The sequence below is a fragment of the Trichosurus vulpecula genome, chromosome X, assembly GCF_011100635.1.
Source record: "Trichosurus vulpecula isolate mTriVul1 chromosome X, mTriVul1.pri, whole genome shotgun sequence".
Classification (NCBI taxonomy): domain Eukaryota; kingdom Metazoa; phylum Chordata; class Mammalia; order Diprotodontia; family Phalangeridae; genus Trichosurus; species Trichosurus vulpecula.
Genome location: NC_050582.1, coordinates 21,174,782 through 21,200,656, shown reverse-complemented (window position 1 = coordinate 21,200,656; position 25,875 = coordinate 21,174,782). Strand labels below are relative to the sequence as shown.

The 25,875-nt window shown below is 37.2% G+C and overlaps 1 protein-coding gene across 3 annotated transcripts in view; it reads right to left on the bottom strand.

The window, feature by feature from the left end:
- Positions 1 to 19,653, bottom strand: part of RPS6KA6 (ribosomal protein S6 kinase A6) — a 124,886-nt gene extending 105,233 nt beyond the window's left edge. For all 3 annotated transcript variants that reach the window (XR_005009226.1, XM_036739986.1, XM_036739987.1), the window contains exons 1-2: positions 19,601 to 19,653; positions 281 to 400 (exon numbers count right to left, since the gene is read on the bottom strand). Coding sequence is in view for 2 of the 3 variants with exons in the window: in XM_036739986.1 (XP_036595881.1) it covers positions 281 to 400; positions 19,601 to 19,642 (162 nt within the window). In the remaining variant the exon portion in view is untranslated. The remainder of the gene's footprint in view (positions 1 to 280; positions 401 to 19,600) is intronic.
- Between the last annotated feature and the right edge of the window lie 6,222 nt (positions 19,654 to 25,875).

Genomic DNA, 25,875 nt, shown 5'->3' with positions numbered 1-25,875 from the left:
AAACCAGCAGCACACTGAATGTTGTACATCAGAGAGAGAAATTAGTGAAGACTGGTAAGAGGTGATACATAGATTAATGCAAGCAAGTATAAAAAGCAAGTGAAGATATAAGAAAAGAAAGAAGAGGGAAAATTATGGAAAATATTTTCCACCCTAAGACTTTATATGTGTGTCCTTTAGGAAAGTTGGAAGTAGGTTGTTCCTCCATATTCTCTGCATGAATATACAGATTTTGCTTAAATGTCTAGAGCATAAATAAATGAAAAAATGATGTCCTTACCTTTCCAAATGATCCCTGGCCAAGAACCTTGAGCAACTCAAATTGAGCAGGATCTGCCTTTTCACAACCTTCTTTTACGTGGTGGGTAATAGGAATTTCTTTAATACTTTCTTCATCCTGCTAAAAGAAATTTTAAACACAACTTCTGTTAGAATATTCTATTTAGTTTCTTATATGAGGAGAAAGATTAAGCCCCAATCTACACACACACCAAGTTCATTTCTGTCACATTACTAACTTGTCCAAATTTCCATGAGATCATAGGAATAAAAATATAACAAGGTTCTGGACCCAGACATAATTGCTTGATCTACAGATATGATACTGACCTATGCTGTCCCCCTAAACCCCCTCCTCAATGCCTCACATCTTCTCCTATTGAATCGTCTCATGCAAGTACAGCATGTATTCATGTTTCAGTGTGCCTTTTTACTGATGTGGCATACAGAAAAGAACAAAAGGTAATACCAGGAGTTGAGTCTTCTGTAGGGTTCCTAGAACTGTGATGCTGACTAGGTTAGAAGTGAGCCTGTAACTATACTTAGCGAATGGAAGTAACTGCATATTAGGAAGATTGGTAAATATTTTAAACCTCAAACCTTTTTTAAAAGCTAAAACAATTGGTGACGAGAAGGAAAAACAATGGCATAGAGCAGAAGTGTCAAACATCTTGCCTGTGGGCTGCACAACTTCCTAATGTGGCCCAAACAGATTAAGATGTAATTGGGAAATATTTAACTAAATATAATACAACAGAACATAGATAATGTTAATATGTGGTTTTCTAAATAAATATGTGGCCCATACGGGTATAGTGGCCCATATGGCGTAGTGGCTCCTGATTTCTGTCTCAGTTTGATACCACTGGTATACAGAACAAAAATCTGTATACACCTAGCTAGTTTCAAGCTAAGGCCTTATTTCTCATAAAGCTGGGTAGATAAAAACTACAGTTTCTTTTAGCTCGGTCAAGGCATAATGGATGGCTCTCCAAGGAATGCTATGCATGAGAAACAGCAAGGAGGCCACCATGGCTGAAACTGCAGAATGCATGGTAGAGGCAAATATGTAACAAGGCTGGAGAATTAGAAAGGCTGTAAAGAATTTTAACTGTCTCTTCCAGATCCAACACTATGATACTCTGATTCAATGTCCTTATACACTGAGTTTGCTTAAAGCAAGGCATTTCATTCATAAAATATTATAAGGTTTTTGGTTAGGAATTTGGTCAGAGATTTCCTATGTAGATAGAGCTCAGAGTAAAGTATCACAACTTGAGCTTTGCAGCCCAACTAACTCTTCTAGGGCTTCCTAAAACATATCTAGAAAAGTTTAGATTAATTGGCCCTGACATTTACTAGCAGTACAGCTATGGTCAAGTCACTTAACCTAAGCCTCTATTTCTTCATCTGTAAAATGAGAGGGTTGGATTCAATGACCTTTAAGGTCCACTCTGTCCAACTCTAAATCTATAATCATGTTATTCTAATTAGGCAGTCTATAAAAAGGCAGAGTTTACCTACCCAGTTTTTAGATAAACATTCTACATGCAGAAAATAGACTATCTTTCCTGTCTTCCAGGTGGGGAACCTCAGAGTCTTTTTTGAAAATTTTAATATTTTATTTTTCTCCCAGTTACATGTAAAACAATTTTTAACATAAGTTTTTTAAAATTCTGATTTCCAAATTCTCTCCCTCCCTGCCCCCTCATTGAGAAGGCAAGCAATTTGATATAGGTTATACATGTACAGGGATGGAAAACACATTTCCCTATTATTCCTCATGCAAAACAAAACAGACCCCCCCCCCAAAAAAAACTCCAAGAAAGATAGAGAATTTTTTTAAAAGCATGATTTGATCTGCGTTCAGTCTTCATCAGTTCTTTCTCTGGAGGTGGAAGGCATTTTTCATTGTAAGTCCTTCAGAATTGTCTTGGATCACTTTACTGCTGAGAATACCTAAGCTGATAATCATACGATATTGCTATTCCTGTGTACAATGTTCTCTTGGTTTTGCTAATTTCATTTTGTATCCATTCATGTAAGTCTTTCCAGGTTTTTCTGAGAGCATCCTGCTCATCATTTCTTATAGCACAATAGCATTCCATTACAATCAAATACCACAACTTGTTCATCCATCCCCCAATTGATGGGCATCCCCTCAATTTCCAATTCTTTGCCACCAGAAAAAGAGCTGCTAGAAATATTTCTGTACATATGGGCCTCTTTTTCCTTTTTGTTTTTTATCCTTTGGGGATACAGACCCAGTAGTAGTATTTGGGATATAGTTCCAAATTACCCTTCAAAACGATTGAATCAGTTTACAACTCCACCAACAGTGCATTGGTGTCTCAATTTTCCCACATCCCCTCCAACATTTGTCATTTTCATTTCCAATTTGATAGGTGTGGGGTGGTACCTCAAAGTTGCTTTAATTTGCATTTCTCCAATCAATAGTGATTGGGAGCATTTTTTCATGACTGCAGATAGCTTTGATTACTCTGAAAATTTCCTGTTCATATCCTTTGACCATTTATCTATTGAAGAATGACTTATACTCTCATAAACTTGACTCAGTTCTCTATATATTTGAGAAATGAGGCCTTTATCAGAGAAACTTGGTGTAATTTTTTTTTTAGTTATGATTACTATGTATTTCCTTCCATCCTACCTGCCCCTCCCTGTTAATCCTGTTCTCTCCTTTCACCCATCCATCTTTAAGAGTGTTTCACTTCTACTATCTCCCCAAATTTGTCTTCCCTTTTATTTTCCCTATTATCCCCTTCTCTTTGCCCCTTCCCCTACTACTTTCCCGTAGGGTAAGATAGACTTCCATACCCAAATGAGCGTGTATATTACTCCTTCTTTGAGCCAATTACAATGAAAGTAAGGTTCAAAATCTCCCCTCCACTGTAAAGGCTCTTTTGTAACTCTTTTATATGAGATAATTTACCCCATTCTAACTCTCCTTTCCCCTTTCTCCCAGTATATTCCTCTTTCTCACCCCTTAATTTTGTTTTTTTTAAATCCCATCAAATAATAGTAAACTCACACCTATGAACTCTATGTATACTCCTCCTAATTGTCCCAATAATGATAAAGTTCTCAGGAGTTACAAGTATCATCTTCCCATGTAGTAACATAAACAGTTTAACCTTGCTGAATCCCTTATGATTTCTCTTTCCTGTTTACCTTTTTATGCTTCTCTTGAGTCTTGTATTTGAAAGTCAAATTTTCTATTCAGCTCTGGTCTTTTCATCAAGAATGCTTGAAAATCCTGTCATCGAATATCTATCCCTTGAAGTTTTGCTTGGTTGTAATCTTAGGTCCTTTGTCCTCCTGAATATCATATTCCAAGCCCTCTGATCCTTTAATGAGGAAGCTGCTAAATCTTGTATTATCCAGATTGTGGTTCTACAATATTTGAATTGTTTCTTTCTGGCTGCTTGCAATATTTTCTCCTTGACCTGAGAGGTTTGGAATGTGGCCATAATATTCCTGGGAGTTTCATTTTGGGATCTCTTTCAGAAAGTGATTGGTGGATTCTTTCAATTTCTATTTTACTCTCTGGTTCTAGGATATCAGGGCAGTTTTCCATTAATAATTTCTCAAAAGATGATGTCAAGGCTCTCATTCTGATCACAACATTTTTGGAAAGCAAAATGAAATAATGCAAATAAAGTGAATAAGCTCTTCATACCCTTTCACTGGAGATTCCATTGCTAGGCTTATAATACCCTAATTGACATTTACACCAGAATATTTATAGCATCACTTTTGTGGTAGCAAAGAATTGAAAACAAAGTAGATGCTCATCAATTGGGGAATGGCTACACAAATTGTGGTATAATTATATAATAGTAAATTACTATGCCATAAAAAATGATGAATATGATGAATACAAAGATGCATGGAAAGATTTACATGACTGGATGTATAGTGAAGTAATCAGAGCCAAGAAAACAACATATATAATGACTACAGCAACATAGATGGAAAAATACACACATAAATCAAAAATGTATGTTGAAAAATTATAAACAACAAGCATGGCCCCAAAAAGACGTGAGAATAAATTCCCATCCCATTCCCTTGTAGAGATAGGAGGTCCATAGTTATGGAATATTGCATATATTTTTTCAATTTGCTGACCAGTTTTGCAATTTTTCTCTTCTTTAAAATAAATGGTCTTTGTTATATGGGATGGATCTCTAGAGGAGAAAGAGGGAGAATATTGGGAAAAATTTGAGTGATGTAAAAAAAATCAGCAAAAATTTATTTTTAAAAATGTTCTTTGTTAATGGTGGATAAAAAAGGAGAATAAGTATATTGGACAAACTAACAAAATTTGAGATTCAGAAAGCTAAAATCAATCAGTAACATGTCCTTGAGTCCAAGATAAGGTTTTTCCTTAAATTAGTAACTCTGATTTATATACAGATACACAGGCAGAATACAATACCAAAAAGGTTTGAAGCAAAGTAATGGGGATAGTATAACTTAGAGACATAAAAATGCCTATTTGGAGCCAGAAAATGTTGTCTCTTAGCCTATGATTCACAATAGAATGATAGGTTCTCTAAAGATGAAAGGAGATTTCTAGTTGTCTAGTCAAAAGTCATCAATTTTCAGAAGCTGAGAACCAGAAAATTCAATGGAGTTAATTGCTTACAGCCCCATATGTGAGGAATAGCAATTGTAGATTAGGATCCAGATCATGTTTGAAGTCCAGTCCTCTTTTCAGTATACCACACTGCCTTACTACACAAGTTTCTCACTATACGAAATTTCTCTTTAAATTCCAAATTTCACAGAATTAATTTTTAACACCACACCCATTGCTTCTACAAATAATCTACAGAAAAACTGTCGTTACACCATTTCATCCTATTGATGTAATGATGCACCTGATTCCAAAAGTGGTGTAGTAGCAATTCTTGCCACTATCAATTAATGAAAATATCATTCAAAGGAAGGCCTTTTCCACTTGGAAATAAGGAATTATAGCCAAATCAACAAACATTTATTTAGCAACTAATATGTTCAAGGCACTCTCTGTTAGGTGCTTGAGACACAGAAATGAAAAGCAGTACCTGCTCTCGAGAAATTTACAATCCAAAATGAAAATAACAGAAAAGGATACATTTAAAATGGGCTGTTTACTCCAATGTCCCTTTGTAACAAAAATATTCAAAACTTTTTCCAATTAGAAGGCTGCCAGGAATATCAGTTAACTAACTGGCAAAAATGCAGTATGACTGTTGAAGTCTTTCACAGCAATATCTGAAAAAGTCTACAAGATGGGAGTATTATTCTAGGACAGAGGGTACTCCTTTCTTTGTAAGGTAACTAACTGATCAGAGGTGTCAAACCCAGAGCCACAAAACAGCCTGAGAACAGTCTGAACCAGATTAAAATGTAAATAGGAAATGTTTAACAAAATAAATAAAAATGAAATACAACATAGATAATGTTGATCTGTGGTTTGCTAAGCCAATATGTTGCCTACAGGGATATGTTTCTATTTGAGTCTGCCACCACTGTAAGAACTTTGGAATTGATTGTGAGACATAGGAGACACTGGTACAGCAGTACAGACTGCCCAGCATGGCATGCCCCTATCTAAGAAGGAGCTATGCTCCATGAGCAAAGCAGAATCACAGTAGCACAAAAGAAACGTGAGATGAGCAAATCTAGAGATATCTCCACTCCAAATGGTCATGTGGACTATTCATGCCCGACCTGTGGTAGAGCTTTCTGAGCTCGCACTGGTCTGATCAGCCACAGTCAGATACATTTACCCTGACCCCAACAAAATGATGTCATTTTGGTCCTCTTTGAGAATGAAGGACAACAACCAACCAGCCACCACTGAATTTAAAAAAGTTATCAAAATACAGTCGAATTCAGCATCTGGGTAGGAGAAGGAAAGTCAAAGAAATTTATCAAGCAATTCTTTCAAGTTTATTTAAAATTTTCTGTATTTACATTGTTTTTTCTTTTTATATCACTTCTGTTTCTAAATATGCTTCCTCCCCTCTCCCTTACCCAATGAGGCATCTCTTTTAGCAAGGAACAATAATGAATGAGGAAAAACAAAATGCAGCTTAGCAAAACTACTTTATCAACTGAGTTTGATGGTGTATATAGTGTCCCAAAGTTTCTTACCTCTATAAAGAGGAAGAGGTACATTTCCTCATTTCTTCTTTAGAGACAAGCTGTTCAGGTGGAACTTTTGTTTTTTTCAACTATATTTTAGTTGTGTTTTCTTTTGAGAAGTCTTCATTGTATTAAGTCTAACAAAATTTCTAATAGTGGATACATATACTATCAGTCTGCCCTTCTAAAATAAATACTTGATTTCATTTTAAAGCATGTTTTTTATTTTTAAAAAAACTACTATTAATTGTTTAAGGTATTTTCGACTCGTAGAATTTAATAATAATAGCACACCTTCTTAATGAAATCAACCCACAGAAACCATGGACTAGCTAATGAAAAGGAACTTTGCATCTGGGACTTCCCCACTTCACAGAATCAAAGGTACCAGAGTCAAAGAAAAATCTAAAGGACTGAAAAGATAGCTTCTACAAATAAGGTACACAGTGACCAAAGAAGCTGTTATCACTCATTCTTCCCACAGATTAAACTATTACCATCACAAAATGAAGAGGCAGTGATTTCTTGGTGCTGACATCATACCCAAACAAGAAAGATGGAGATGTTCCAGAATTAACTATGCTTAAAAAAAGGTAATATGCATTTAGAAAATAGTTGATTTATTCCTCTCTGTTAACAATACAAGAGAGAGATAGAGGGCAGTCTTAAGTATCACTAAGACTTTAAATTTCTTTCACTTGAAATTCTTCCACACTTGGTACCTTATTAGTCTTGGGTCTCTTCCTTTTCAAAGGCAGTTTTTTATTGCACTTCATCCTGCTTTGTTTCAGCTTTGCCTTTGGCTTCCTTGCTACATTCACTTTCTTTGAGGTTCCAAATATATCTCCCTCCTCCCTTTCCCAAAGAGCCACCTCTGGTAACAAAAAAAATACAAAAGTAAAGGAAAAAAAAGTATTTCAGCAAAACTATCCCATCAGCTAAGACTAATAGTATAAGTAAGGCTCCACACTCGTAGTCTCCCAATTCCACAACAGAAGCAGGGTGGCACATTTTTTCATCTCATCCTTCAGGGCCAACCTTGGTCATTATAAGTGTACAGCATTCGGTTCCTTTTTCTTTTACATTTACGATGTTGTAGTCATGGTGTACATTCTTTTCCTTGGTCTATTTACTTCACTTTGCATCAGTTTATTTAAGTTTTCCAATGCTTCTCTGTATTTAGTATTCCAATACATGTATTTAACATTCTGTTCAGCCATTCCTCAATAGAGTAGCTTTGTTTCTAGTTCTCTGCTACCACTTTAGTTGATGCCCTCTTGATTTCTCACCTAGAATTTATCTCCTTGCCTAGAGTCTTCCTGCACTCCAGTCTATCATTCATGAAGTTGCTAAAGTGATTTTCCTTAAGAGCAGATCTGACCATGTTACTTCCCTTACTCAATCAACTCTAGTGATTCACTATTGCATGTAAAGCTGAAATTTAGCTTTTAAAACCCTTCACAATCTGGTCCCAACCTATCTTTCCAGTCTGACTGTCTATTACTCACCTCTCTGTACTCTGCAGTCCAGCCAAACTGACCTTCTCTCTCTATCCCTAACACATGGCATTCTTATCTCTTATCATTGTGCCTTTGTAGTGGCTGTCCACCATGCCAGAAATACTTTCCCCACCACCACCTCACAGGATCTTCTTCAAGACACAGATCACCTTCTATATAAAACTTCTTGATCCCTAAAATTATTATTGCCCTACCTTTGTAACCTGTTTTTGTTTTCTTTACATTTATTCTGGATACACCCTCAGACAGAGTGCTGGACTTGGAGTCAGGGTGCCATGAATTAAAATCTCACCTGAGACACATTAGCTGTATGACCTTGGACAATTCATTTAACCCCCCTCAGCCTCAGTTCTGTCATCCACTAAATGGGGATAATGGCATCTACCTCATAGGGTTGCTGTGAGGATCAAATATATACATATGTACACACACACACACATATGAATGATATATGTGTATATATATATGGTGCTCTGCATACCTTAAAGCACTATATATAAAGTAGTGTTATTATTACTTACATATATACATGTTTCTCCACCAGAATGTAACTCTCTTCAAAGTAGGAATTTTTTTTTATTTTTTTAAAACTGCAACTTCAGCAGCTAGCAGAGTGACAGACAGCAGGCACTTCTGCTAGGTGCTAGGAATACAAAGTTTAAAATGAAACACTGCCTGCCCTTGAAGAGCTTACAGTCTAGCCAAGGTAGACAACACATACATACATAGGTATATATGCAACATATCTAAAAGATATAAGATCATTTGAAAGAAAAGCACTGGTGGCTAGAGGGCATCAAGAAAGGGTTCATGTAGAACAGGGAGTTCGTGATGAGGCTAGGGTCCACAGATAATCAAGGGTTCTGCGGATATTATCTCATAAAATGAGTTTTATTTATTAGTTTTTGAGAATAATTTCTACAGTAGATACTGATAATAATTACTCGTTAAATATTTGAAAGAATTTACCTATAATCCACCTGGACCAGATTTTTTTCTTTAATAATTCTTTTCCAGCTAATTAATATAATTTTTTGAGATTGGGTTAAAATCTCTTATATTTTCTAAATATGGGTGTGTTTTTATAGGTCAGTTTTTATACATATTCCTTTTTATCTTTCTGCTAGATTCCAATTCTGAGACATTGAAGTCTCTGTAATTTAGCTAATTTTTCCTTTATGAGTTTAGATGCTATGCCATTTGGTACATATGTTTAGTACTGATGGAGATGGAGAAGAAATAGTCAATAAGCTGAGGACCTTCTCTATATCTCCTAACAGTGCATGGATACCAATGAAACATATGGGCTTTCCATGATTCTTTGCTTTTGCTATATGATTGGCCCACAACCTTTTCCAATCATAAATTATCTCTGATGGTATGATCTCTTCACCTACACAGCTCTTCAATGTTAACATGGCACAGCCTACTCACAACCACCATGTGCTTCTCCATTGCCCTTCAGGTGACTCACAGCTTTAATTCTTTGGAGACTGATAATATGCTATGACTTTTGGCCACATAGCATCATTAGAAGATTATTAATGTTAAAAAGATGAACTTTCCTTTCAGGGAGAAGCTTGGAGTCATTAAAAAAAACTGCACAATTTCCCAAATGCACTCTAACCTACTTTCCTCCTATTTATTTCCACATCAGTAATCAGTTGTTTTGTTAGATACATACACTTTTATTTTAAGATCTTATTTGGTGTTCACCATTTTGCACACTTGCAGACACTTCTTGAAGAAAGTACTCATGCATAGGCAGGAAGCATCTGTATATTCTACACATCTTCTGGATCTCTCATCTCTTTCTCCTAAACCATGTTTTCCAACACATTTTTGCCATCTTTCTGTAGGCCCACCTTTGCACTGAAGTCACCAATTACTGAAGTACACACTGATTTAATTTGGAGGGTCCTCTCAAGTTCTGTATAGAGTTTCCCTAACTCCTTTATTCTCTGCAGTAGATGCTGGAACATAAGTTCCAATTTCTTTCATGATGAGCATTTGCAAAAAATGCAACCAAGGGCACTGCTATACAACCAAGTATGTCATGAACTGTTTCTTAATGCCTTTGGACAAGATAAAACCAACTCCATTAACTTTTATTTCCCTCTCCAAGGAGTCCCTCTGAACAACTGTTCTATTTAGCTGTAACTTCTTATGGTCTTCTGGTTTCAGAGAAAATGGCAATACTGCTATGATTCTGTTTTGCCATCAACATATCTACTCGGCCACTGGATATTTAGAGTCCTAACAGCTAAATAAATCTTTCTATACGGTTTAAAAATAGTACAATTCTTAGTACACATGGCTCCTACTCCACTACTCTGAACCTGGTGCTACAGAAGTGGAAGGAAGCTACACAAAAACCTGAGGACCATTCTCTATTTTTCTTTGCTTGGTCACCATCAAATTTCATCACCAAGTGGTCAGCCTGCTAGTGAGAGTCTCTCCACACTTAGCTAGGGTGGTCCTCAAAAACTAGTCTGTTGTTGGGACTGTACACAAAGCCATTCCAGCATGGTAGAGTTTGCTAGACTTTGTGCTCTACTGGCATAGAGCCATATAATATGCTGACATTTCCTGCATTTAATGGATTTGGCAGATTTTACCCAAATCTGCAGAATTTTTAGGTTCTTAGAAATATTTTAGGGCAACATATACTATATTACTTGCTACTTTATGGCATCTCAAAGGTAAATTCTACCAGTGGGGCCAACCCTGCCTGTAACACTGTCACAAGAAAACTTTCCCCAACACTGCCAGCTCCACGCCACTTCCAAAGAAGTCCTGACCAGCAAAATTGGGCAGTAGTTAGCCATATGCCTGAAACTGAGAGTTCCAAATCAATTTCTGGATGAAGATATCTAAGTAATACATATGGCAAATAGCTAGAAAATATAAATCAGTATACAAAATGTTACCTTGGAATCAACTTTTCAGGAACTCATCATTTACATAGATCCTGCAAGCTTTCAATGCTTCTTAAGTGGTCTGATCCAGAGTTTGCTTGCCTCCTCTCTGGTCTGAGCCATACAATTTTCTGACCTGGGTTTGGGTCTGAGCAACAGTAGAATGCTGCTGAACTCAACCTCTATCATCCATTTAGGAAGCTCTACTGGTTCAGAGGGACAGAACTCTAAGCTCCCCAAAGGGGAGTCAATCCTCTGAAGATTGGACTAGATGCTGGAATTGAGACCTCATTCTGCTCCTGAAGTCTGAAACCTACCACAGCTACTTGCTTACCCTACCTAGGGCCTTCCTACCAGGGAATACCACCCCTGGAAGTAGGTCCTCTTCTCAGTCTGAATGGAACTGTGACCTAAAACTGGGTAGTGGGTGATAGAGCTGTTCACTGACACGTATCCCCATCCCAGTGCCCAGTATGGGTCTGGTGGTCCCTGTATGGCTCTGGGGCCTCCCTGGTTCATAGCCTCTCCCCTTGCCACCAGAGGGCTCTCAGGGCAATGAGCTCTTGGCCCAAGTCCTTCACTGGTGTATTCAGACTTCTTTGGCTCCCTATGCAGATCTTGACTGGACAAATAATTCACCATGACTTTTTCTGGACTTCCCCATCAGGATTCTATCTGGTGTATTTTTTAGATCTGTTTTGAGGAGTTTGGTTAGTTTTTTTAGGGGGGAGGCTCTCTGTACTACTTTCTGCTACTCCACCATCATTTTGAACATGTAGACACTGAGGCTCAAAGGGAACAAGTGACTTGCAACAGCCTCCTAAGTAGTCTCCCTGCCTTTCATCTCTCACCACCAGTCCATCTTCCACTCAGCTGCCAAAGCGATTTTTTCTTAAGTGCAGATCTGACCATGTTACTTCCCCTACTCAATCAACTTCAGTGGTTCCTCATTGCCTCTAAGAGAAAACACAAACTCTTCTGTTTACTTTTTAAAGCCCTTCACAATCTGACCCCCAGCCAAATTAGGATATTAACTCCATTCTGTGATACAGCCCAACTGGCCTCTCTCTGTTCTTCAGATATGACACCCCATGTCCCATGTTCATACTTTTGCATTGCAGGCCTGGAATGCATCACTCCTGCCTGACTCACAGAATCCCTCTTTTCCTTCAAGTTACAGCTCAGGTACCACTCTCTATGTAAAGCCTTTCCTGATTCCTCAACTACTAGTACCTTCCCTTCCAAAGTATGTTGTATATCCTTCTATTTCCTTTTCATGCACTTATTTATGCACTTCCTATCTTCCCATTTAAAATGGAAGGACCTTGAGAGCAGGGAATTTTATTCTTTGTGTTTGTATCCCCAGCACCAAGTACAGCACCTGACACACAGTATGTCCTTAGTAAATGCTTATTGAATAACTGTCCAATGTTACACACAGAGTTAATGGCATAGGCAAAAAGAGAACACAGGTTTAACTCCTAATCCAATGTCCTATTATATTATGATTTCACATACAATGAATAGTCCTGTAATTTTTAATAGAAATTTTTAATAGTGAAATATGCTTATATTTTTTATTCCAAATCACGCAAAAATAAATTTCTTAAAAAAACGAAATATGAGAGTCCATCTATATGATATTTAGTCCTTCATCTCTGCCAACATGACTATACACAAACATCGTTTGGATGTTGAATGAAATAAGCAAGAGACCGTATTTGATCAAATACCTAAGTAATGATACCATGGAGTCCAGGATAGAGACAAAATTTGTCTAAAACCAAAGAAGGAAGAAACAAAAACTTACAGTTATCAATCTTTCAATAACTATTTTAATGACTATATACACAAGAAGTTACCGGTTTTCATAATGTAGTATAATGCTCAGCATATATACTTTAAATGTTTTGGTGCACTTATAGTAAATATGCAAATAAGAATCTAATGCAACTTATCTTAATATCAAAACAAAATATTACCAAATTTGAAAATAGTAAGATTTTTTAAGAAATGAACATAATTTATGCTAAAACTACAAGAAATTTCATTTAGTCAAGTTATGTAAGTATGTATCAGAAAATAATATTTGTGGTATGATATTGACTCATAAAGCTCAACATATTTATTTGTTCTTTTTCAATTCAGTGATGTAAAAAAAAAACAAGATACCAAAAGCATCCTAAACCAACCATCTACTTTTCATGCTATGGCATGTACTGTGGCATTAGATCCCAAAGAAATGGAGTGGTCAAGCACTACCCCAAACTGAGGTTATATTTAGGTCCTCTATCACAGTCAATTTGTTACTTCCTTTCCCCATGCCTCTCCTTGAGGACAGACTTACAAGCTTCAGGACAATTTTACTCAGGAACAGGGGAATTTCCTATACTCAATTAAAGATAAAGATCTCTGAGGTTAGAATATGCAAATCTCAGGCCACATAAACTAGCACTGGCATAGTATTTGTCCCAGAGCTAAGGGATATAAGTGGTATTTTAAGCAGGAAATAGAAAAATAGAAAGTAAATAGACTGAAAAACCAGATATGATAGACTGAACAGATCAGGAGGGGAAGAAAAGAGGCAGAACAATATGGTTACTGCTCAGCAGAATGGGAGGCCAGTCCGCAGGGTGAAATCATCACAAAAAACTCAGAAGTAGCAAGCCCTCCCACCAGTAAGCAACAAAGGGCCCTTTGGAAAGTATTCAGCTAGTTTTGATGCCCCTCCCATGTATTTTCAACATTAAAGATACAACATATTTAACATATGATATTTAAGCCCATTTTACCATCAGAAGCCTCTGACACATGCTGGCTGTGTGACCCTAGTCAAGTTACTGAACCTCTCAGTGCCTCCAGGCAATACTACAAGTAAGTTGTAGAGCAGGCATGGGGGGAGGGAGGGTTGTCCATCAGGAGTCCAAGTGATGGCAAGGAAATAAGAATAGTGAAGGAATTAAGATTAAGAACATTCAACCACACCATGTAGCATTTCAAACAAAACTCCAGCAATAAGTTTAGTCAACAAGTATTTATTAAGTGTTTGCTATGTGCCAAGCACTCTGCTAAGTACTGGGAAGACAGTACTTGCTTTCCAGTTGTTTACATTCTAATGGAAGAAGACAACATAAGAAAAGGAGCTGCAAAGTTGGCTGGAAGCATAGGGTGGGGGTAGGGAGTGGGAAGGGTTGGGAAGAAGGTAGCTGCAGAGTAAGTCCCATGGAGGACAGACAACAGTGCATCTGAAAAAGGAGGAAGGCACCTTTGGCCTGGGCCTCCTCCTTAAACTGAGAGTTCTGGGAGGCACAAGCCAATCAGAAGACAAGGCCACAAGGGCAGAGAGTACTTGCAATGTAAGAAGGAGTCCAAGCGCAGAGTGTATTTCCATGGCGAAGAGTTTTCTGTGGCATGGTACTGAAAAGTCCTGAGTTGATGAGTCAGTAGCACAGCTTGGAGACAGGCATCTTTGGCCTAAACCTCTTCCTTAAATTTGAGGCTCAGGAAGGAACCAGCCAATCAAAAGGTGAGACCACAGTGCCTGGCACATAGTCAATAACTGACCATTATGGAAAACATGTTTCTTAGAGGATAAAAGCACGATCTAGAAATAAGGGCCCCAAATTTCAAACTTCTTTAAAGTATTTTTCCCCTGGACCTAGAATTTGAGGGTAGGGAGCTTCCAGTCCCCACTGATGCAAATCTGCAACTTAATGAGAGAGTTCTCTGAGGCCTTGGGCTGAGCAGAGACTTGCCCAGAATCATAAAGCTAGCATGTGTCAGAGGGAAAACCTGAATTCACCTCTTCTGACTCTCAAGGTAATCTCTCTTTCCACTATACCATTCATCCTTGAATTCGGATATGTTTACCTTTAAAAAATGTAGAGTTCTGGAGAGATATTTAAATTTATAATTATTAAAGCTCTAACTCTATCTGGAACACTGTTTGGCAGCAAAAACTGCTGCAGAGCTGCAGAACATCTCTCTGCCCTCCATAGCATCTGGGTTCAGCTCTCTCTGGCTCAAAGGGTGAGGACTCAGAGCTCCTGCAGGGATCAGGAAGTATATGTTTGGTATGGAAAGGTGAGGGGGGTTCAATTTTTTAAAAATCTGGAGATTTTATAAATCAAGAACCTTTGATGGTAAAGCTTTCAGTTAGGTTCATAGGATCAAGTTGGGAAACTGATCTAGAAACAAATATAGCACTCACCTAGCATTAATGAAACACAACAATTTAATTGATAACTCAATCTTCTTAAGAAATTGCTATGATTTGGGCATTTTAAAAACCATCTTCTGTCAAAGCATAAAGCTTTTGACAAATAAGATAAAAGCCACATAAATCACCAAATCGCTAGGTATTATCAATGAAAGACAACTAACATGCTTACCCTGGCAACCACAATAAAAAAATTACTCATGTCAGCTACCATTCCCACAAAAGCAGCATATCAAATAAAAGGTGAGTAGAAATAACTACAAAAACCACCTCATGTTATTAGATGGTTTCCCTATTTCATCAACTATGAAAGAAAAGCAGTATGACATTTTTCCCCTAACATTTATGCTACTATTCAATTATTAAATAGGTGAAGCAAAAGGTGGATGATGTGAAATATGACATTTCTTTACAATAAGGCAGCTTTTAGATAACTCATCACTTATCAAAATGGGAAGATCTATTTCAGTATCTGTCAGTGGTAAATCTAGCAAAGGGCTCTTCACCTGAAGTCTGTGAACTTATTTTTTTTTAAAATATTTTTATAACAGTATTTCAATAGAACTGGCTTCTTTTTCAATGCTATGTATTTTAATTTATGCATTTGAAACCATTATTCTCAAAAGGGGTATCCATAAGTTTTACAAGACTTCCAAAGGGATTCATGACACAAAAAACGGTCAAAACCCCTGACCTAGAGGTATTGAGATTACTTTATGCTACATTTAAAAGATTACAAAGTGTTAAAACATTTTATGCGGTATAGAAAGCTTTTCTAAGCAACCATGTTAATCTACAAAATTAACAACTGAAGATAGAGTGAGCAGTTTAACTAAAATAATCAATCATAAGGCTGAAAAGACTACAAAGCACTATTAGATTACAGAAGCACAAAAGTTCACATTCCCAGAACAGTATGGAATACTGCTGAAAGGCCTACGTGACACAGAGTGGACTAATATCATTAGCATTTGAGATACCAATCAGCAGCATCACCACAGAATAGAACAAATGTAGAGTGGAAATTATTAAATAAAAAGGGGAAAATCATGTTTATTAGACTACCCCACCAGTTTAGAATTCTGATACAGCAAATTAATATTTTAAATTGAGACATAAAATTAAAAAGTTAAATGACCAGACACTGTCCTCTCTCATGTCCGTTGCTAACAAGAGAAAATTAAAAATTCTTAGATGTCTGTCTAGGGATCTTCTATTGCTGATTTCCTGGTGTGACCTGCAGCAAGTACCTTCACCTCTTTGGACCCAAGTTTCTGTATGTATAGAATTAGTGGTCGAGCAAGCTGACTGCTAAAATGTCTTTTAGCTTTGGCACCCTGTAATTTCTATGATTTTGTTGTGGTTCATAGCATCTATTAATACGTATCAGAATTTAAATCAATCCAACATTTATTAATCGCCTATTATGTGTACTGTACTGTGCAACTGAAATAAGACACAGTATTTTCCCTGAAGGAGTTTATATTTCAGTAGGAGGGACAAGACACATGTACAAATAAATCACATAAAAACCGAGAGCGGGATGACAGATTCAAGAAGGAAGCAATCATGTACATGTGGGAAAGTTTTATTGAGGAGGTGGCATTCAAGCTGGACCTAAAGGAAGAAGATGGGCAGGGATGTGAGTGGACCATTCAAGGATCAGGGAACATCACATGCGAAGAAATAGGAGTGAGGAAGGTGGGAACAAAATGTGGACTGGCCAGTAGTCCTGTTTTGGGACAAAAGAGTGATATGGTCCAACATGTGAATTAAGATCATTTTGGCAGTCATGGAAAGGATGGACTGAAGAGAAGAAGCAGTCAGTCCAGTTGGGAAGCTATTACAATACTCCAGGGGAAAGGTAATAAGGGCCTGAACCAGGGTGTCAGCAGTAGGAGTTGCTAGTATTGTATTATTCATTCCAGTTTTTGTTTACCCAATCCCTTTGTTGAAACCTGAATTCCAAACACATAACTACCCCTCCACCCTTATATAGTATAAACATCAGTAGCATTCCATTTACTTATTACCACATTATACTTCACTCAAGATAACTATGACAGTCTTCTAGTTTGCCCTGTTTATTTCTTCATGCTTCCCAGAAGTGGATAAACAACAAAGCATTTTAATATTCTTGTCAGCTCATGTTATGTAATACATCTTAGACAATCTTAATTTTCAGTTTATTCACACTTAATGAAATCAAGGCAAGGGTAAGAATAGTTATAAATATGTTATTTGTAAAAGCATAAACTTAAAAAGGCTAAAATGTCAACATTTTTAGTTTTATTTTACTAGAACTGAGTGAATTGTCACAAGATTACCAACTGGCAAATTTTTTCAAACATACATTTCAAAGAATAGTCCTGGTTATTTACTTTAGTATTTTAACAACCTATGATTGAAATAGTTTGGGTGCTTTTTTCATTGACAAAACCATTCAACATCTTAGTAGATGGTCTTCTTGACCTGTTACAGACAGCAAAGAATTGGCTTAGTGGCCAATCTTCTAGTGATAAGCTTTTCCCAAATTAGCTAGGTTGTTTTTCAGATGACAGATACTAGTCCATGCTTTTCATCTTTTAAGCTTGGTAGGACCCACACAGTACATTCTGCTGGAACATTCTTCAAGAATCTGGTTTCGCCTTGATGCTATGATGGAACATTGAAGCCTGTGGAAACTTAATAGGAATCTCTCTACTGGTTCCCATCAGAGAAAGACATTTGCAAACTGCTTCCGTGAAAAAGAAAAATAAGAATTCTAGCATCAAGGATGATTTTCTCCTCATCTAATCTAGAAAACGTGGTTACTTCTCTACTCCTTCCTTCTGCACCATAAGCATCTGAATAGAGACAACATAGGGAAAGAGTATGGTACAATGGAAAGCATGGCAGATATGGAGTCAGAAGACCTGGGCTCTACTGCTTACTATCTAGTCAAGTCACTCTTTCCTGGGCCCCAGTTTCCTCATCTACACAATGAGGGTGTTCCTTCTAAGGTTCATTCCAGTTCTAAATCTATGATCTTATGAATATGTCATGTACAGAAACTAAAACTTCGCAGGAATGATGACTGACATCTACGGAGTGTTTTGAAGTTTGCTAAGTGTTCTAAATATATAATTTCATTTAAGCTAATAACAATCTGAATGCAGACTCTCCCCACATTAGGACTACCCTTAAATACTGAATCATGTTTTGAACTCTCTTGAAAAAAGGAATCTGTGTAGGCTTAATACAGGGACCTCATAGCTAGGTAACTTCATATGCTCTCCACCTTTTGTCTAAGAGAGAGAACAGCGAAAGAAAGAAACAGAGACTCTTAGCAAAAAGCTGTCTTCTAGTACCAGAGGTAGTGGTATACTCCCTCATTAGAGCTCTTCCAGCAAAAACTGGATAAGTGATGTATAAGAGGGAATTTCTCATTGGGTATAGATTGGATTTGCTAGCCTATGAGGGTCCTTCTAACACTTGAGATTCTGCAAAAGTGCCCAGTTAAGCACCAGTATTTATTTGCATTTCTCAATCTGTTCAATTTTATGAATGACTAGTTGTTCCACAGCAACAAAGATAATGGAACATCAACTACAATTTGAGGCACTGCTCTCTCTAGGAAACACACACAAACACAAAGAGACAAACAGATACACACAAACCCCCTCACAGCGGTCAGATAAAATATAAGATGAGGAATATAGTTCCCTATATCGATTAATGTTGATCTTTTAAAATAAGTTATATGAGAAATAACTGAAGTTATGGAACTTAGCCAATAGCAATGTGATACTAAAATTAAAAATTTCTATTGCCCTTTTAAAGAGATTTCAGAATAATACTAGATTAGAATCTAAAAGGTCTTAATGTCTAAAGTATTACTACAGCTCACTTTCCTATAGGATAAGCAGTTTGCTTGCACTGCAACAACACTAGAACACTAGACTCAGTCTGAGAAGTTGAGACTGGATTTTTAAAAACTTTTTACAGATCTCCATTCTTGAAATGTTAAAATCTAGTGGAAGACCTCACATACATGTGTTGGCTTGGTCTCCTACGGAGAATTTCTGGGAAGATATGACCAAGATCACAGGACAACAACTCTAAAAGGACCTTAGAAGCCAGCTGGTCTAACTCTCTGGTTTTACAGAGGAAGAAGTGAAGGCCCAGAGAGCCGAACTAACTTGCCTGAGGTCAGAAAGCCAGGAAATGGAAGAGCCAGGACTCAAAATGAGCTCCTCTAACTCCAAAATGAACCATCAGGACAAAATGGGATACAAGTTGTACCACTGGCAGGAATGTCCACATCAGCGGATCCTTGATCTCATCCAAATATCAAGGTATTTATGGTAGAAAGTTTTGTTTTTACACTCAAGAAAAAGCTACAAGATAATCTGAAATAAGAAAACCTAAACAAGCTAATATTAGGCCTATATTATCAAGTTTAAAAATATCTATGTGCAAAAACTTTTGAGATAAAAAAAACTTGGGTTATCAAGAATACTTACATGGTAGGAATATGGTTCCCCTTCTTCCATTGGCTCAACCATTTTAAGACCATTCAGCTGAAAAACATATTTTTAAAAATTGAAATTTCATAGTATTAATTTAAAAATAAAAAACCACTTAGAACAAAGATATAATTCTCAGAGGTGTTACATTTTACAACTTGATGAGATTAATGCCTATTAAAGCACAAACAAAAGGCCATGGAGCTAAAACAATCATGATGAAAGCAACACTAATCAAAGAAGCTGAGAGGTTTGGCAGGAGAACGGATTTCAATAACCTTATCATCCATTTCAAATCATACTGTGTAGACCTTTCTTATCAAAGCCAACAATATGTAATAACTAACTAGAAATATATGACCTATGTTGTGAGAATTATAGCAAGATGGAGTTTTTTCTAACAACTAACTACTTACTGGGTTCTATTCAAGAGTGCCACTAGCCAAATACCTGATGTGAAAATGAAAAAAGAAAATTTGCCACAGAAGGTACCTATTCCAAAGTGTATTCAAAAGAAATCAGGTTAGGTGGAGTTTTATACACTTAAACTAGTCTGGATTCCTCCATTTTCACTATATTCAATTAAATGTCATGACAACATACCTAACAAAGCAAGCATGAGAAATAGAAATAATTGGTCATGCTAACAAAATTGTTTAGGTAAACAAGACTTTACCTAGGGCCTAGCAGACACAAAGATCTTTATATCTGAGAATCGAACAGATGATACCAGCAACATAAAGTCTGGAAAATGAGACAATTCACAAGTGGCTCTGACCTAAGGGGAGTTACCTGGCTATCTGCCAGAAAAATTATTTTCTATATTTACTAAATATCCTTGTTCTAAAAGGATTCAAAGTCCAATGTATACCAAGAAAGGTTTAACTACTCACTGTTAAATATTTTACTCTACCTGTTACTTTAAAAATGAAACCAAATTTGAAGGGTGATTTGTACTATAGAAACTCCCAGAATACAAAGGGACTAGACACTTCCAGTTTTTAACTAACATACCTCCTTTTAGAATACCATGGAAAACCAAAGTCAAAGTAGATATTTTATTCACTTCACTATAGTAATTGGAGACAAATTTTTAAAGCAATTATCATACCACCACTACCTCTGTGCATTTCATATACTCTCTTCAGGAAAAAGATAAAATACTACCCAAGGTAATGCCCCATTTCTTCCTTATCCCTTCTTCCAAGCAGAATGAGAAATTTTTTGACCCATGAAGCATAATTTCAAATAAGCCTTTCTGAAAAAAGCTTTCAAGTTTTACTAAAAGGATGCCTAAAGGTAGACAAACTCAATATTGTATTCACTTGAAGCTTCTTTGTTACCAACCCTACAGAAGCTGACACAAAACACATTTGATTGAAGGAAAACCATCATCATTAATGAACCAGGAAGATCCTGAAGTAGTTACTTAGATAAGCATATACACAGATAACACACTATAATAGACTAAGAGGGATACAAAGGAAGGTGTTAAGTTCCTACTTCATTCAAATCTTAGCAGAAAGGGGAATCACTCAGCAATTTGATCCAGATACACCAAAATCTTGTCAGCTCTGTGGTACAATGGAATTCTTTTTTTGTTCTGTGAAGTTTGGAATCAGTCAATGGGCTGCACTTGTCTACCTAGCGGGCCACATGTGGCCTTGAGGCTGTAGGTTCCTTACCCCTGGTAAGATGGCCAGTGAGGTCCCTTCCAATTCTGAAAGTTTGACTTGTGTGAAACTATAAATAGAAGGTCCAGATAACTGAAGCTGTACTATATAATCAACTCTCTTCACTACCCACAAGGAGGGCCAATATTGTTCTCTTTTCTGTTGACAGAACTCCAACTGTCCTGTTCTTCAAACCCAGTGTTGACTTACTCAAGAAGAAGCTGCAGTCCTAAAAATACAGGAAGAAAATGAATCAGAGGTTTAAGGAGGTCCCTAGATCCTGCGATCATGTACTATCTACCAAGAAAAACCTGTTAAAATCAAAGCACTTACTTTCCTTTTATCTACCCTCAAAAGATGTGTGCCCATCAACACTAAAAATCGTACAAAACACAATGCTGGATAAGGGGAGGGATATGGAGATTTTTTAAAGGTGGGGAGAACATCTACTTGCAGAGAGTTTAAATCTAAGTGATGGGATCCTCCCCTTACCTTCTTCCCAAAACACACACACACACAATGGAGCAAAACATAAATTAAGTACAATAGACCATAAAGCTCCTGAGTAAAAGGTATCTGAGCTAGGTGAGGTTAACAAAGGAAAATTTCCAGTAGGAGCTGAGTTTTGAGTGGGATTTTGTAGGATGTGAAGTTATGTGGATTTGCAAAGAAAAACCACTCTGAATTATAATAGTATGATCAGTGTCAAAGAGACAGAATGAGGTAAGAGATGACAGAACTCAAGACTAAGACAAGGAAAGGGAAGAGCAGGGACATATGAGGGTAACTGTGCTCAATCTAGGACTTTCCACTGTCTCATCTTAGGAAATGCTGGAATAAAGGAGAAAGAAGGAAGCGATTTGGCTGGAAGGTAGGAAGGAATCGAATATTTTTCAGGCTACAACTGAATCAGAAGTTGAAAATGTGGTTTTTTTCTACTTCAAGGAAAGTTATCATTAAATGACATATTATTATTAAATATTCTGGCCAAGTGAGTTTCTAGATACATAACACCAACTTACATGATTCCCCTTCTTATATTCTATGGTTCAGAATAAAGGGCCTTCTTACTGTTCTTTACACATGAGGACCCCTCCCCCCAACCTCCACATCTCCCTCTTAGAATTCCTCATTCCCTTCAAAGATCAACTCAAGTACCATCTTTAACATAAAGTCTTTTTTGATCCCCCTACTTGCTGGTGTTTGCCCCTTCCCACTGCAAATAACCTTGTATTTATTTTGTATATAATTACATTAAGTATATACTATCTCAGATAGAGAGCTGCTTGGAGGCACAGTAGATAGAGCGCCAGGCCTGGAGTCAGAAAGCTCATCTTCCTGAGTTCAAATGGGGCCTCAGACACTTGACAGCTATGTGATCCTGGGCTAGTCACTTTACGCTGTTTGCCTCAGTTTCCTCATCTGTAAAATGAGCTACAGAAGGAAATGGCAAACCACTCCATTATCTTTGCCAAAAAAAAATCCCTAATGGGGTCATGGAGAGTGAGTCATGTTTGAAAAAAGAATGAACAACAACCTTTGATAGAATGTAAACTCCTTGTGGGAAGGACTTTCTTTCTGTCTTTATTTCTAGTAACTACCACAGTACCTGGCACATGGTAGGTACATGATCTATCTTCATGTATATAGAACTAAAAGCAATTAAACTATACTTTTATTTCACATAATATTTATTAATTGCCTATTATGTATAAGATACTGTGCAAGGTATAAAGGAAAATATATAAATGAATAACAGCCTCTGCTTTCAGGGAATTTATAATCTAGTAGAGGAGAAAACATATTCTATATTACATTATAATTATTTGTAAGTGATAACTGCCATAAGAAAGGATACCACGTAGTAACATGAATCGAGAAGAGAGAACTCTTCTAGTTTAGGGGTGGAAGAGAGAAGAGTGAAGACAAGAATAAAGAAATCAGGAAAGGCTTCTTTGAAAGTATGATATTTGAACTAGGCCTAGGATGACAGAGACAAAATTTCAATGTGTGATGATGGAGGGAGGAGTAAACAGATGGACACAGGAAAAGACAGGTTGCATTTAGTAAACCAGTCCAGTTTAGTTATTAGAACACAAGTAGAAGAGTAATGGGAAATAAGGATGGAAAAGTAGGTTGGGGTCAAATTGAGGAAAGACTATCCTTTAGATAATCAGGAGCTACTGAAGATTTTTTTGAGCCAGAAAATGGCATGGTCAGAATTCTATATTGGGAGATTAATGCTGACAGTAGGTATGCAGGACAAATTGGAGCAGAGACAGATTAGAGATAAGAAGACCAGTTAGAAAGCTATAGTGGAGGCAAGAAATAATGAGGGGCTGAACTAGGGCAGTGACTCTAAGAATGAAATGACAGGAATGAAGATGTGCAATAGAGTACAGTATAGAATTAACAAGTTTATAGGGATAAAGGAGAGGAAGGAATCACAGAATTTCAGAGTACAAAAGGACCTCAGTGGCCATCCAGACCAACAACCCATGTGCAAAAAAGAATCCCCACTATAACATACCCAACAAGCGGTCATTCACCCTCTGCCTGAAGGCTTCCAATGAGGGAGGAAGTCACTAGCTACCAAGGCAGTCCATTTCACAAACTGGTAAACTAACTGTTAGGATGTTTTACCTGTCGCCGGGCCTAAATTTACCTCTTTGTAACCTGTGGTTCCTGGTTCTGCCATCTAGGACCAAATAGAACAAAATGTAATGCTTCTTCCATATGACAGTCCTTCAATTCTTGAAGACAAATATTATGTCTCTGAGTCTTTTCTTTTCCAGACCAACTATTCCAGGTTTCCTTCAAATCAATCATGATGTGACATGGACTCAAAGTCCTTCACCATTCTGGCTAACTTCCTTTGGGCATTCTACAGCTACACTTCCTAGATTGTGGCATCCAAAGCAAAATACGAATTGCTAGATATAGTCTAACCAAAGCAGAGCACAAAAGGACTATAACTTAACTGTAATATTACCTCCTCACTCCTGAAAGCTATGCCTACTCTGACAGTAGTGTAGAAAGAGTGTTGGATTCGGAATGATGGGACTTGTTTCCAATCCCATGTCAACCACTTACAACTACGGATGTAGGACCTCGAACAACCCATTTGAGCTATCTTGATCTTAGTTTCCTCATCTGGAAAATAAGGGGCTTATTCTTTGTTACCTATGAGGTTCTATCTCTAAATCCGTGGCCCTATGATTCTATAGTAACGATGGACTGATTGGTCATGAATCCTCTGGCATGTTTTATATAAGAGGAAAGAACAGGCGAGTTAGGTGAAATGTTCCTCAAGAAGCAGATGCCAGGGAAAAGCAAATTGAGACACCCCCACAACAAATGGGCTCAAACTGAGAAGAATAAAGCTTAGCCAAGCGGATTGTTGGTTTCCTGAAAAATTACAATTAAATAAAGATAAAAGTAGTGATACACTGTGACAAGAAACTTCCCAGTAATGTATCATGGGGGCATAGTTAATGTAAACATAATACAAGCAAGAAGAATAAGGGTTAAGTGTACCCAAAGTAATAACATTATACACTATATACATCAGAAGTATAGGCAAGCTGGTATAGTGGATAGAGAAAAAGCTTTGAAGTTAGAAAGACTTGAGTTCAAATCTCTAATACAAATTGGCTTTGTGATCCTGGACAAATCTTCAGTAATCTAGGCCAGAGGTGTCATACTAAGCACCCTATAGAACCAGATTCAAACGTAATGGGAACTATTTAATAAAATATGTAAAAAATACAATGGAACATAGATCATTTTAATATGTGGTTTTCTAAGTTGAGATGCTGCCCTCAGGGATGTAGACAGTTTAGTGGCCCCATTTCTATTTGAGTGTGACACCACTTCTAAAGCTAAAGTTGCAGAGAAGGTGCCCAACTTGGATTGGTAGAGGGAGCTTCCTTAGCTGAGGGTTCACAGGTTCAAGGCTCTATCCTAACCCTTGGGTAAAAGATACATGATATTTCCTCTGGACCAGTTTCTTCATCTATAAAAGAAGCGGGCTGGACTAGGTGACTTGTAAGGTTCCTTAGAGCTCCAGATCTATGATAGTATGATACAGTTTAAAGAAAACACAGTGAGATACCCAACTTAGCAAATTTATCAGGGAGTTGGGGGTGGTGTGGAGAGGGGAATGGATGGACACCTTAAATGAACTGAGAAGGAGAGGAATAGACAGATAAAAGGTAAGATGCGCAAAGTTTCTGGAACCCACTCTTTTCACTCTAAAGACCAATGGAGTTCCTTGTGGAATCTACTCTCAGCACCCCAGTTATGTTTACTAAGGAAGTAGGAAGGGCACTGAAAAAAGCAAAGATGTGAAAAGCAGCTGGCCTTGAGTAAGGCTATCCAGAGGGTGCTTATTTGTAGGTGCCAATTGTGAGGATGCAGAAGAAACACATATGTGAAGAAGAGGAGAAAGAAATCTTGGACTTGATAATGACTTTTTAAAAAAGGAAGAAATAATGTAACTATGGGCTCTGAGGCCTACTTTCCCATTTATATAACATTTTAGGAAAATAATACACACATGCATCCAAGACATCCTTAGCTGAGGATATCCAAAGGAAA